This window comes from Danio rerio, chromosome 20 (assembly GCF_052040795.2).
Source record: "Danio rerio strain M-AB ecotype USA chromosome 20, GRCz13ab, whole genome shotgun sequence".
Lineage (NCBI taxonomy): Eukaryota > Metazoa > Chordata > Actinopteri > Cypriniformes > Danionidae > Danio > Danio rerio.
Genome location: NC_141040.1, coordinates 59072501 through 59087457, shown reverse-complemented (window position 1 = coordinate 59087457; position 14957 = coordinate 59072501). Strand labels below are relative to the sequence as shown.

Here is a 14957-nt window from a genome sequence, read left to right as displayed (position 1 = left end):
TGAAACAGTTCACTAGGTAGTTTACAAACATATGGTAGGGGAAATTAGTCCAGGCACAACTTTCACTGGAAACAGTTTGGTCCTGTACTGACCCACTAAGCGAAAAGCCATGTGGTTTAAGTAGTCAAGGTTAACTCTAAACTGCCACATCTTTGATTGAGGGAACTCAATTTATAGCCCTCACAAAGTACTGAACGACATTTACGAACAGTTTAAAGACTAATGTAAAACCTCCCATTCATGGCAGAAAGCATTTTGAATAGGGTTTCAGAATAAATCTCCTGATCAAAAAAAGGTGACACACTGAACCCAGTCTTGCCAGAAGAGCAGTAGTAATGAGCAAATACTAGAAGTTACACACTAAAACAGAATTCAGATACTAAACACAAGTCACTTCGTTTCAGGTAGTTTATTAAAAAGAACATGAAATTAAGGCAGAAGAGTAACTTGTCCACTAGAAACAGTATTCTCATTTGAGAACGGCATGCTGGAAACATCCCTTCCTGTAGAAAGACAGAAAGTCAAACACTGCAATAAAAACCAGGATCAAAATAAATAAAATACTCACTTTTCCTTGCGCAACTCTGCTCACAGGATTGAGTAGCTGAAGGGTAGCACACTGCTGTATTACAGTGGATGAAGACCTGAACAAGCAAAGAGAACACATTAAGAAAAGGTCTGAAAGCATATTACAGTGCATGTAGATAGTCATACCGTTTGCTGCACAGGAGACAGAGACTGTGGGTCTACAAAGGTGAACATCTTGACAATGAAGCGCTTGTGGTGGTTGGGGAAATGAACACCAGATGATGCGGTCACTGGAACCAGTGTGGTCAGGTAGCGGTCATCCTGGTTGGGGCATCTACAAAGCACCATAGGAGTCAGGACTAGCATCACTACCTGGGCTTCTGCTTAGGACTGCACTCACCCATTAACCAGCAGATCCCACCGGGGCACACTGAGTGGATTGGGGGTTGATGTAGCCCAGCAGTTACCCAGCATCAGGACAATGTTGGGGTCAGTCCTCTCCAGAATGCGCACATCAACATACACAGGCTCCCGGAGGACTTTGGTGACTGGGTAGTCAGCTTCATTATAGTAGGATGTGTACGCCTCGTCCCCTGTGGAACACAACAGGTTTATCCAGAAACTAATAGGAAGACTTCAGGCAGACTCTGGTCCAGGGTTTACCTTCAGCACAGCCTTTGGTGACACATTGGCCATTAGCCAGTCTAAGCTCCACTCTGAGGGGTCCAAGAGCAGCGACTGGTGGAGGTGCACGAATAGCATTGACCTCCACAACCAGAGCTTCCACAGCTGTATTAGAGTACCGGCACTGGAACAGAACCCTGGACAACAGATAGGGAGCCTGTAGCATTTATTAGACACACACATGCAGTATAAGAGCAGAGATCACCTACTCAAACTGGCTGTCTCTTGTGATGGAGCCGAGCGGTCCCATGGCCACTTCATAGGAGGACACCATTCTGTTTTCATACACCACATGTCCGCGTTCCTCCTGCAAACAGGAAGACCGTTCACATCCAGTCCATGTAGAAGTGCATTCAGAAGCAGCTCAATACTCACGATCACGTTGGTTCCACAAGCACTGACAGGAAACTGGTATACAGCAAAGTAAGGGTTGGACGCCACAGGACTGCAAGGGGGATCATTCCCACCCAGAAGACTGACCGTATCCAGACTCAGCCGAGGCACTGTAACATCTCTAGCCACCACTACCACAAACTGACCATCTCTTATACACTGGACAGTGACTGAAACAAGGTACAAGCAGATTAACACAAGGCATCAGCTAAACAGAGCTCCTTTACCCACAGCAGCTCTTACCTGCATTTCCATAGTAGCACTGTTGTCCATTAAAGCAGCAGTTGATGGCTTCACAGTCAGGTCCACTGATACCAGGAGGTCCACACTGAATCTGGCCCAAATCAGCTACACTACACTTGTCAACAGGCCCTGCTTTCACCACTACCTCTTCAACCCGCACAGGAAGTGGTTGGCTGACCTGTGGCTGAACGATCTCCTTAATAAGATAATCACTTTGCTGCAATGTCAAACCATGAGGATGATGAGGGCGATGGGGATGATGAGGATGACGTCCATGTTTCCAATGTGGAGAAGCAGAACAAAAAGCACCAAACCAGGCACAAAGTCCCAGAAACTGAAGCAAAGACCAGCTAGTTGCCATTGTTCACCAGCTAGATGCACTGCTGAGATGTTGCCCTTTGGCCTTTTTGTACTCTACAGAGGTCAATTAGCTTAACGATGATCCCGCCCTCTTCATTAGGAGTCATGATTCTCCAGACTTGCACTAGTGGGAGCTTATGCTCTGCCTGATCCTTATTGGTTGTTAAGGATTCAATTTTTTTTCTGACCATAAAGTAAATAAATGCACATATGGAGGCTAATTTAAGAACGGTGTAATATTAAATGTTTTATGCTATTCTGAATTCAGCTTTCATTCTTTATCTGAACTGTTATCCTCAGTTTCACAGACAAGGCTTAGGCCTTGTGCTCATTCACAGCAGTATTGTTTAAGTTTTCTCTGCTTTCATTTTTTTTTTTAAATCTACGTCCACATAACAAATACAAAAGCACACATTGAGGTGCATGTTAAGGGCATGCTGAACCAACAGGCAGAGGTAATTACACTTTCATGCTGGGTTCACACCAAACAGGGAATTAAGTATTTCCACAAGTTAATGCAAAAGTGAGAAGTGAGGGCAGATTACAGTCCCACAGTGCAAATGATGCACAATATGCAACGCTCTCGCCACAAAGGTGAGGAATTTGCTAAGATCACATCTTCAGAAAGGAAAAAACAGCACAACTTTATCATGAGGCAAGAACCCTAATTAGACTGTACCCAGAGTTTTGGATAATCTTCCTTCTGGCTGGAGTTTTCAGAAAGCTATGGTTTGTCACCTGACACTGCATTTTCATGTGAACACAGCAAACCTTGTAGGAAAAAGTGTTTTAAAATTAACTGTTCATTCAGACAGGGAGTTGGGCTAAACAGCATATTTGGTGTCTTGATTAAAAAGAAATGTGACACATCTTAATACATTAATGCCTTTAGTCCTGAAATTCACTTGTAATATTTTCTAGACTACATCAGAGCAGGGATGCTTAACCCTAACAGCACTTTACAGACAGGTGTTTGATATTGGCTGCAACTAAAATCTGCAGGAAGGTTAATATCCTGGAACAGCATCGGTCACCTCCTGCATTAGAGACTGTATCCGCTAAGTGCTGCATATGTTGGGTAAAGGACAAACAGCAAAGCTGTCCTAGTAATGCCGAGGTTAGACTGCAGGATTTTGAAAGTAGACTTGTCACAGATGTTTTCACACTGCATGACTATCTGGGCTAGCGTTTTGTCGCTGCAAGATGGACTGGTAACAGGGGCTTTCACATTACATGATTTTACAAAAGAAAGAATCGCCGACAACTTCGTCCAAACTACGTCTCACAGCTAAAAACTCATTGTAAATCTTTTGTTTTAAACTACATAATGAGACTTTAATGGGGTAGAAAATTTACATATTTGCTCACCAGGGTTTGAAGGAAATTAAGTTTCTCCTCAACTGTCTTTAACTTTCTGAAACATCAAACCTCCACTAGTTTTTCCTCCATTTCTTGGGTCAAAATAAACTAAAAAACAAGCACTTTTAACTTCTCCCTGAAACTCCCGCTGGCCTGCAGGTGCAGGTACACACACATGTGTAAATGCTGCACTCTCATTAACTGTAGCCCATCACCAATGTTTTTGTTCCAGCCAAAACTCATTTCACATGGCATGATTTGAACAGGCAGCTCCAGATATTCAGCAAGCAAACCATCTCAGGCACTGGCAACACTGATCACATCTTTGATAATTTACACTGGTGATTGTCACTCATGAGCGCTGATTTGCCTGTGACTTCAGGCATTGGTCGCAATTTCTGAAAACCTGTCAGAGTCAAAATCAGGGCTAACCAATCCGTCTGAACTCAGCACAAGCAAACAGCCAAGTCTCAAGAAAAGCCAGGCTAAAAACATCTTCGATATTGGCTTCTTTTAAAGCTTCAAGGCCATCTTTGCATGCCTAGATAAGGAAAAAAAAAAAATTATATATATATATATAAAAATAATAGTTTGAGAAACTTAGAAGTGTCTAGCTAACCTAACAGTGGTTGCCTCAGAATTAAAAAGCACAATTCACCGGCAATTTGATTTAAACCACTCCATTCATACACTAACTACAGGAACAGAAAAAGGCCTACAAACACATTTACAGACTTCAGAATATACAATTACTTTAGAGATGAAGACAAACAAATTAAAATCAAAACTCCTAAGAAACCATGTTTGGAGCATCAAGTGTCAGTTTCAGATTAAACAAAGGCACTTAGTGCTTGGACAATCTTAAAGTTAACCAAGTCACCTTTCCCCAATTAAAACAAATACTGGGTCTAATAAACCACTAAAGCAAAGCAGCTTCAGTTAATGAAGACAAGATAAACAGATGTAAAGTCATTCAACAGACAAAAAGTTTTGGTTACGCAGTTTATTAAAACCACAAATTTCACAAAGTCAGGATAACTTCTCTACTAGAAACAACCTCATCACTGGGAGAAGCATTGACGGAAACATCTCTTCCTGCAAAAGAGGAAAATAAGTCAAGACATGATATTTATTAAAAAAAATAAAAAAAATAAAAAAAATAAAAAAATCCTCCACTCACTCTTCCTAGTGCAACCCTGGTCACAGGAGCCAGAAGAGGGATGGCACACTGATGTAGTACAGTGGATGAAGACCTAAGAGAAGTGGATATAAATTTAGTAAATTCTAAGAAAAATCAATTAAAAAAAGTATAATCTGAGACCTTACCGTTTGCTGCACAGGAGACAGAGACTGTGGGTCTACGAAGGTGAACATCTTGACAATGAAGCGCTTGTGGTGGTTGGGGAAATGAACACCAGATGATGCGGTCACTGGAACCAGTGTGGTCAGGTAGCGGTCGTCCTGGTTGGGGCATCTAGAAAGCACCATAGGAGTCAGGACTAGCATCACTACCTGGGCTTCTGCTTAGGACTGCACTCACCCATTAACCAGCAGATCCCACCGGGGCACACTGAGTGGATTGGGGGTTGATGTAGCCCAGCAGTTACCCAGCATCAGGACAATGTTGGGGTCAGTCCTCTCCAGAATGCGCACATCAACATACACAGGCTCCCGGAGGACTTTGGTGACTGGGTAGTCAGCTTCATTATAGTAGGATGTGTACGCCTCGTCCCCTGTGGAACACAACATGTTCATCCAGAAACTAATAGGAAGACTTCAGGCAGACTCTGGTCCAGGGTTTACCTTCAGCACAGCCTTTGGTGACACATTGGCCATTAGCCAGTCTAAGCTCCACTCTGAGGGGTCCAAGAGCAGCGACTGGTGGAGGTGCACGAATAGCATTGACCTCCACAACCAGAGCTTCCACAGCTGTATTAGAGTACCGGCACTGGAACAGAACCCTGGACAACAGATAGGGAGCCTGTAGCATTTATTAGACACACACATGCAGTATAAGAGCAGAGATCACCTACTCAAACTGGCTGTCTCTTGTGATGGAGCCGAGCGGTCCCATGGCCACTTCATAGGAGGACACCATTCTGTTTTCATACACCACATGTCCGCGTTCCTCCTGCAAACAGGAAGACCGTTCACATCCAGTCCATGTAGAAGTGCATTCAGAAGCAGCTCAATACTCACGATCACGTTGGTTCCACAAGCACTGACAGGAAACTGGTATACAGCAAAGTAAGGGTTGGACGCCACAGGACTGCAAGGGGGATCATTCCCACCCAGAAGACTGACCGTATCCAGACTCAGCCGAGGCACTGTAACATCTCTAGCCACCACTACCACAAACTGACCATCTCTTATACACTGGACAGTGACTGAAACAAGGTACAAGCAGATTAACACAAGCATCAGCTAAACAGAGCTCCTTTACCCACAGCAGCTCTTACCTGCATTTCCATAGTAGCACTGTTGTCCATTAAAGCAGCAGTTGATGGCTTCACAGTCAGGTCCACTGATACCAGGAGGTCCACACTGAATCTGGCCCAAATCAGCTACACTACACTTGTCAACAGGCCCTGCTTTCACCACTACCTCTTCAACCCGCACAGGAAGTGGTTGGCTGACCTGTGGCTGAACAATCTCCTTAATAAGATAATCACTTTGCTGCAATGTCAAACCATGAGGATGATGAGGGTGATGGGGATGATGAGGATGACGTCCATGTTTCCAATGTGGAGAAGCAGAACAAAAAGCACCAAACCAGGCACAAAGTCCCAGAAACTGAAGCAAAGACCAGCTAGTTGCCATTGTTCACCAGCTAGATGCACTGCTGAGATGTTGCCCTTTGGCCTTTTTGTACTCTACAGAGGTCAATTAGCTTAACGATGATCCCGCCCTCTTCATTAGGAGTCATGATTCTCCAGACTTGCACTAGTGGGAGCTTATGCTCTGCCTGATTCTTATTGGATCTCAATGTTCTAAGCATGTGGCATTTCCTGAATCCAATTAGTCAGATACTTCATGTTTTTGACTAATGTAATGTTTTGTTGCTCACTTGTTGAATCTGTTCCATTTTGCACTGAGATCTCCATACATAGACTCTGCAGGACACCGGCCCTCCAGGACTGAGTTTGGACATGCCTGCTCTAAACCAAATGAAGCTAGCATATTATGGTGATTATTTCAGCTGAAAATGATCAGTTATTGTCATGTTTTAGGCTGTAATAATCAGAGTATTTTAGACTGCAAAATGGACATCATATCATGCAGAAAAGACATTAAACACTGAGGAACAAAAGGCAAACCTGAAGCAGGTTTTCCAGAGCAAGACTACTGACAACTTTCATGTGTGTTCTTATCATTTACACTCAATACGTGGAAATATTAGACTAATATCCTCATGAATGCTGCTCAGACATGTGTTTTACCAGCTGTTAAATTTAGTTAGCAGGAACTGGTGTGATATTTTGACAAAGTCACTTTCTGTTTGATTGAGCAGCTTCCTTATGCTTTCTCCATGCGTAAACAGTCAGATTATGGTCAATAAAGAGTGCAGTCCATGCTGTTGTTTACATTTGAGTATCAGCAACATGGCCTAACACACAGAGAACTGACCACATCCTGACCAATACAAACCTTCTAGTAGACACAACAGATTTGAAACACTCTTGACCTCTCGGTTGTGCCTCTGGGAGTCTGTTAGCATATACTCTTGATCTGATGCAGTGCACTGTCAGTATTCCACCAGCAGAGGACATCAGAGTCAGTAAAGAAGCCTTTTTCTTTAGTCTATTTGCCCTTATTATTCTTTAACACCTTAACCTAAAAGTGGTTTGAGAAAAGAGTGTACAGTCAGAATTAATAATGCCTGGACCAGTCTTGGTGATCATTTAGTCTCACACTGGGGGATTGAGTGGTGCTGAGAAATAGTCAAGAACTTACAATTCAGAACAAGAGTTTGATTTGAAGCTACGTCTATATCACGCATGCAACAACAAGCCAACACAAAATAATTCACCATAACATTCAGTGTTAGCTTGTTTCCCTGGAACAATCAAATCAATTTCTCCGCTCATGCTGCACAAGCTGAATCTCATGATGGGTTCACACCAATACAAGAGAAAAATGAAGTACTGCCACAAGCAGCTTTCATACAAAGTCAATGCAAACTGCACGCTTGTCGAAATCATGCAGAACTGTCTACTGTGAAAGTTCAGATAATTATACCAGAGCAATTATGAAGCATTAGGTGAAAATATCCCGTTAATAAACTGTGGAGAGTGATGCAGCGCTCGTCATTAGGTGTGAACCCAGCATTAGAAAGGAAATAAGGTGGGACTGCATATAGTCATTTTGCATTCTTGCGGCCTGCAGGAACTCTTTCATGACAACACATTGATTGGGGATCCATGACTTAAAGGGTTAGTTCACTCAGAAATGAACATCTGTCATCAATTAGTCTCTGTCATGTCATTCCAATCCCTTGAGAGCTTCGTCAGAGGTGGGTGGAGTATACAAAATCTACACTCCAGTAAAAGTAACATCTTAAAAGTTACTTGAGTAAGCATAAAAAAATCAGATTAAAAAATTACTCAAGTAAATAGTTACTTTTCATTATATATACACGTACACAATTGAGGTCAAAATTATTCGCCCTTCTGTGATTTTTTTTTCTGTCAAATATTTCCCAAATTAATATTATTATTATTATTGTTTAATAGTGCAAGGAATTTTTCACATTATTTCCTATAATATTCTTTTTTTTAGTTAGTCTTACTCGTTTACTGTTTTTTTAACTTGTTTTAAATTATTAGCCCTCTTTAGCAATATATATATATATATATATATATATATATATATATATATATATATATATATATATATGTATTTTTTTTTGTTTAGTTTTTTGATCATTTACAAAACAAACCATTGTTTTGCACCCTAACTTTTCTAATACAGTATAGGCCGAAGCATGCTAATGGGACTTTTAATTTGTCAGTAACCTGGGTTAAGCGCTTCCGGTGAACTTTATGCCAATGCAAAATCTCCATGTTTAAAGTGTGTTTTCTTTAAAATCAGCGATCTCCACTGGCTGAGTGATATTCGATATAAAGTAGGGCTCAGATTGTACAAGAAGCGCCGCATTAAATTACATTTCCCCCTGCCATGTCTTTATAATATAGCATTTATTTTACCCCAGTATATTCAATGGAGTTTCTGTGCTAACCTGCCGATTCTGACGGCGCGTGCGAGTAAACGGCTTTTTGTCTCATGTTACGCTTGAGCAACTACATGAATGCCAAAGTCTATTTAACTGATTGTGTTTTAATGACATTACAACATCGATGCTGTTAAATGAACTGTATAAAATGGAAAAAAACTCACAATGACGGGTCACCAGAAGTTTATCAGTATGGGAACAACACTAGCTTGGCATATACCCTATTAACCCAGTTAAGCCATTAAATGACACATTAAACTGAGTACTAGTATCTTGAAAATATCTAGTCAAATATTATGTGCTGTCATGAGTCTTAAAAATAAAACAGTGTGAATGACGAATATTTGCAGGGCTAATGAGTTATTTCATTAAACAGCACATCCTTTAGTTAAATCAAAATTGGGATAATTTGCACACTTACCACCACGTGTTTTTTCAGGTATGAGCTGGAATTCATGTAACATTATATGTTGCGTTGTCAGTTCAATGTACAGCGTGTCTTCAATCGTCATCTGTAAACATACCAAGCTCCACCAACACTTGTTTTTCCTGGACTTAGCATCTCAGGACTCTTGCTGTCTATGGAGGATGAGGGAGCTCTCACATTTCAACTGGAATATCTTCATTCATCTTTAGAATAACAAATGAAGCTAAGACTTGTAAGTAAACGCAATTAAATACTACTCGCCTCTGAGCTTCGTTCATCTTTAGAATAACAAGTGAAGATGTTTTAGTTGAAATGTGAGAGCTCCCTCATCCTCCATATACAGTCCTGAGATGCTAAGTCCAGGAAAAACACGTGTTGTCGGAGTATGGTATGATTACAGTTGACAACTGAAGACACATGGAGTGTTTTGATGAGTGTTTTTAGACTTCTTGTGACCCTTTCTGTCTATGGATGACGAGAGAGCTCAATCTAAAATACCTTCATTTGAGTTCTGAGGACTGAAACAACATGAGGAAGAGAGAGTAATTAATAAACAGAATCTTCATTTTTGATGAACTACCACTTTAAATTGACATTAAACTCAACATAGACACACATAACAGAGTAACCGCAGTAGAAGTGACCGATTATGGAATGTTTATTTCACAAACCTCATAAATACCACCAAAACTTGCACATACTCAGCCCTTTAAACTGGTTCTGTTGAAGGAAAACTCCACTGTTTTTGGAAATATGCTCAGTTTAAGCTCCCCTAACAGTTAAACATGCGAGTTCTACCATCTTTGAATCTATTCAGCTGGTCTCAGCGTCTGGCGAAAGCACTTTTAGCTTAGCTTAGCATAATTAATTGAATCAGATTAGACCATTAGCAACTTGCTCAAAATATGGCTTTAGCAGTGCAATGATATTAACCTAGTTAACTAGGTAGCTGTTCCTTGATGCTTACGCCAGAATGACAGTATAAAGTTCCTAAAACTATTAGCCTAGAAAATAGCAACTCTTCATTTTCGGTCAGTCTTAATACAGATTTAACTACAGAAGAGTCGAGCTCTAATTAGAATAATGATCCAAACTCTGGTCATTTTTAGGGTGAAATGCTGATAGTCTAATTTGATTCAGTGATTTATGCTAAACTGGCTACAAATGCTTATTTTTTAGCAATCCATTCGGCCAATCTTTGGCTGCACCTTTAGCTTAGCTTAGCATAATTTATTGAATCTGATTAGACCATTAGCATGTTGCTCAATAAATGGCTGCAGCATGCACAATGATATTATGCAGAGGCTGAAAATAGTCCCCAGTTAGGTAACAGCACTGTGTACTAGTAACATGCTAACGGTCTAATCCTATTTAATGATTTATGCTAAGCTAAGCTAAGCATAGATCGGCTGACTGCATATGGAATAGGGCACACTCATTTAAGTGTAGGAGAGCTGTGAAATGAGTAATTTCCAAAACAAGGTGGAGTGTTTCTTTAAATATAATATGGTTTGACACTGTGACCAAGCGGCTGTTCCTGTTCTGTCTTTGATGGTGTAAGAATGAATACAGACATTTAAATAATATTTCCTGACCTACACTATAACTGAGGATGGTTTAGTCTTGATAAAGGTCATGCTGTGGATGTTTAGTGCTTCTGAACAGCTCTACAGACTAAAGCGGACTGATCGTCTGCTGGGAACAGGAGAGCTGCAGCGGACAGACGTGCTCTACAGGTCATGTCAAGCGTCCAGGTTATTTCTCGGTGGAGAAGGCCCTCTTCATGAGCGGTGGAGGGGTTTTTCCAGCCTCATAGATGGAGTCGGGTGGAGGAGAGCTCAGACAGCACCAGTCCGGGATGCGGCCCGTATGGTTGTAGTAATCTCTGGACACCGAGCGGCTGCCTAAAATGTCCTGCAATGCTCCAAATATCGCTCCTGCATGAGGAAAACACAAGACAGCCTTCAGTAGGAGAAAGCAGGAATATAGAGCACTTAAAGAGTGAGAGAAAACAAGTCAACTGGAGCACTGACATGCGGCTTTGTTAGTCGATCAAATAAAAATGTTGACCATGTTATAGTTATTTAAAGTCTTGGTGAAATTACAATACGTTTTCACATGTAGAAGATATAAACATCTGAAGTTCGCAGGTCGTCTCTTCCGCCTAAGTTGATTTTTTGCCGTCTCCTCATATTTCAGTCTCTCATCAAATCTTCTGACCAATCAAATGCTCTCTAGTGTCTGACATGCCCCGCCCCCAAGTCTTCATTTGCTTTACATTTGATGCATTTGAGCTCAAAACAATACGCTATTGGTTGTTTTTAAAAAGGGGAGGAGGCACTACATGTCCCGCCCCTTTTTTCATGTCTCAGCTGGGATTACGTCAAACATCCAATGTAAATGCACATTTGACGGCAGTTCAGGGCAGCTTTAACCCTGATCGAGCGCTCTATTAGTAATGTAAAGCATCATCATCCTCACCTCCGAGCCAGGCGGTGCAGTTGGGTTTGGCGGGTGGGCTGTGGATGCGGAAGCTCTTGGTGGCCAGAGCGTCTCTGTATTTGGGTTTCTCCACCAGTGAGCGGATCTCAGCCAGCAGGCGGTGCAGGAACCCCGGCAGCATCGCCGTACCCCCGATTATCAGCAAGTTCTCCGACAGAACCTTTCGAGTGTCGATGGGGCACTGAAACACAGAAATACACATTTATTTATATTTAATACCACATGAGCAGCAGCACTGCCAGTGGCGCCCCCCGAAAATTTTCATAGGGGTGGCCAGAAGAGGCCACACCAAATCTTGGGGTGGCACACACACACAAAAAAAATTAATTCAGTGTAATGTTATATTTTTGTTTCCGGTAAATTAAATAATGTGCTTTTAATTCATTTAATTAATTAGTCTTACAAGATCGCAATTTATTCCTTAAAATAATTCAGCAAATGTGCAAACCAAATAAAAATCAATATTTAGTTTAAAAACACTTCTCATATAAAGAAATAACTTTTCAGTTATTTTTCACAAACATTTATTGTACAGCATACAGTATATGCCACGTCTAAAATTAATGGAGATTAATGAATTAAATAATAAAACAAACAAGTGAACAAACTGAACAAAAGGCATTACTATATACACACACAATTTACTTATATTTATTTTAAATAAATACAATTAATGTTAATATTATTACACAATTATTATTCTAAATAAATTACAGACATCAATCCTAAATGTTACTGCAATGTAACAGAGTTATCACTTAGGGAACCTTTTGCATGAATATTAGTTATGACAATTCTAAAGAATACAAAAATTTGACTTAGACCCGAATTATGGCCGAGAAATAATGTTATGAAGTCTTACCTCCCTGACTCTTCATCCCTCTTTTCTGCTTTATAGACATGCTTGGTGAAAGTATCATCATCATATTATATACACTTTAGTTTTGTCGACTTTCAAAACTAAACACCTGACACCTCTTCACAAAAGGCTCACTCCGGTTTCACCGTGCATGAGCGGCGTGTTTTTTATCAGCGTGCATGTAAACAACCGGGATTCACACACGAGCGCGTGAGCCACACGGGAATGCTTTTCTGCGCGCACGCGTCAGTTTGCTTTCACCAGCGTTGTTTCGGTTGCACATAGAGAACGCGTGCAAAGACGTGAACGGCCCTTAATGTCTTTATTCTGGGATTGCCACTCTAAGTTAACACACGTGCATAAAGTAAATGGTATCCCAATGCTTTTACTAGGGGATGTTTTTGTTGCATCATCTCCGCGTGCCGCCCCCAACAAGATACTTGCGACGCCGCCCTGGCATTTAGCATATTGCCCAAATCCGCCACTGGGGACGAGAGGGACAGTGTTTCAGCTACGTTAGTGGCACCAACAATAATTTAGTTGCTGCATGTTATTTATTTATCTATAGAAACATTGGGAATTTACATAAGTACATTTAAGTTAATAATATCAACAGCAAAATTAAATTGGGGTGGCCAGAGTTTACCCAGGGGTGTCGAGTTACTCCCCCTTTAATAAGTCACTTTTTATGATATTACATTACTTTTGAGCTACTTTTTCTTCCCTGGCTGAGGCTTGTACATACACTCACCGGCCACTTTATTAGGTACACCTTCCTAGTACCCCCTTTTGCCTTCAGAACTGCCTTAATCCTTCATGGCAGAGATTCAACAAGCTACTGGAAATATTCCTCAGAGATTTTGCTCCATATTGTCATGATAGCATCACACAGTTGCTGCAGATTTGTCGGCTGCACATCCATGATGCCAATCTCCCGTTCCACCACATCCCAAAGCTGCTCTATTGGATTGAGCTCTGGTGACTGTGGAGGCCATTTGAGTACAGTGAACTCATCGTCATGTTCAAGAAACCAGTCTGAGATGATTGAGCTTTATGACATGCTGCGTTATCCTGCTGGAAGTAGCCATCAGAAGATGGAGACACTGTGCTCATAAAGGGATGGACATGGTCAGCAGCAATACTCAGGTAGGCTGTGGCGTTGATGCTCAACTGGTACTAATGGACCCAAAGAAAATCTCCCCCACACCATTACACCGAGCATACTCCAAGCAGCCCGTCTGGCAGCAACAACCATGCCACGTTCAAAGTCTCTTAAATCCCTTTTCTTCCCCATTCTGATGCTCACTTTGAACCGTCTACATGCCTAAATGCAGTGAGCTGCTGCCATGTGATTAGAAATCTGTGTTAACGAGCATCTCCTTAGCTGTGAGGCTGTGTTTGCAGTGAGTGTGTGTGATGCGTTTTCACCTTCACCAGTGTGTCCAGCAGCAGTGTGGCGATGGACTTCTCCTCATTATCCTGCTCAAACAGCATCTCAGCCACGGAGTCTCTGTAATACAGTGAGAATCAGCCAGTGTGGGTCTGATTATAGACAAACACAGTGGAGACAGCGCGCGTCTCAGTGATGGCAGTGTAAAGGTCTGAGCGCTGCACCTGATGAAGCCCTTCACATGCAGGATCTTCTGCCCATCCAGAGGATAATCCACATCTGGGGGAGGAGCCGGCCTCTGGAGGACCAATCACAGCACAGCGTCAACACACACAACCAATACTAGTTCCGCCCACAGCATTATTATTCAATATTAGCAAACACTGTGACTAGCATATATTATTATTAGAAATATACCACTAGCAAATATTAAATACGGTCACTTACAAATATTAGCAATTATTAATACTGTCACATACTATTATTAAATACTGTCACCAGCAAATACTATAAGATGCCGTCACTCACAGACATGATTAACTGATGGTACCATTGTATTTTGATAGTGTTTAATAGTATTTAATAGTGACAATATTTAATAATATTTCTTTTAAAATACTGTGACTAGAAAATACCATTTATTATGGTCCCTAGCAAATATCACTGAATGCTGTCGTTAGTAAACACTGACACTAACATATATTATTAAAATACTCCCATTAACAAATACTATAATGATATTGGCTACTGACGGTATTTAAACTACTGTCACCAGCAAGTACTATTAAACACTGTCACTAATAAATACTATTAAATGCCAAATAGCGTCACTAGACATTATTATTAAACAATGTCACAAGCAAATATAGTTTTTAAATGAATAAATATGCAAATCAGCATCTCTGAGTGTGTTTTCTGACCTCAGCATCTGTGTTAAATTTGGCCTCCTGGATCTTCAAGCCTCTCTGCAGGTCACTGA

The 14957-nt window shown here is 41.1% G+C and overlaps 3 protein-coding genes across 4 annotated transcripts in view; all 3 read right to left on the bottom strand.

The window, feature by feature from the left end:
* Positions 1–394: 394 nt before the first annotated feature.
* zp2.3 (zona pellucida glycoprotein 2, tandem duplicate 3) lies at positions 395–2230 on the bottom strand. Its single transcript, NM_131828.2, is given in 8 exon segments — positions 395–503; positions 569–644; positions 715–862; positions 929–1121; positions 1192–1349; positions 1422–1519; positions 1588–1775; positions 1849–2230. Coding segments are annotated over 8 exon segments (1296 nt in total). The 5' UTR covers positions 2210–2230; the 3' UTR covers positions 395–429.
* A 2358-nt stretch (positions 2231–4588) lies between these two features.
* zp2.2 (zona pellucida glycoprotein 2, tandem duplicate 2) lies at positions 4589–6387 on the bottom strand. The gene is made up of 8 exons (NM_131827.1): positions 6027–6387; positions 5767–5954; positions 5601–5698; positions 5371–5528; positions 5108–5300; positions 4894–5041; positions 4748–4820; positions 4589–4662 (listed from the first exon to the last, which is right to left on the bottom strand). The coding sequence occupies exons 1-8, from the start codon at positions 6385–6387 to the stop codon at positions 4589–4591; spliced, it is 1293 nt and encodes a 430-aa protein (NP_571902.1).
* Positions 6388–9870: 3483 nt separating this feature from the next.
* Positions 9871–14957, bottom strand: part of actr10 (actin related protein 10) — a 14432-nt gene continuing 9345 nt past the window's right edge. For both annotated transcript variants that reach the window (NM_001442027.1, NM_200170.2), the window contains 5 exon segments: positions 9871–11164; positions 11709–11910; positions 14017–14098; positions 14203–14276; positions 14899–14957. The exon segment at positions 14899–14957 is cut by the window's right edge and continues 15 nt beyond it. In NM_001442027.1, the coding sequence (NP_001428956.1) occupies positions 10983–11164; positions 11709–11910; positions 14017–14098; positions 14203–14276; positions 14899–14957 (599 nt within the window). In that variant the 3' untranslated portion in view covers positions 9871–10982.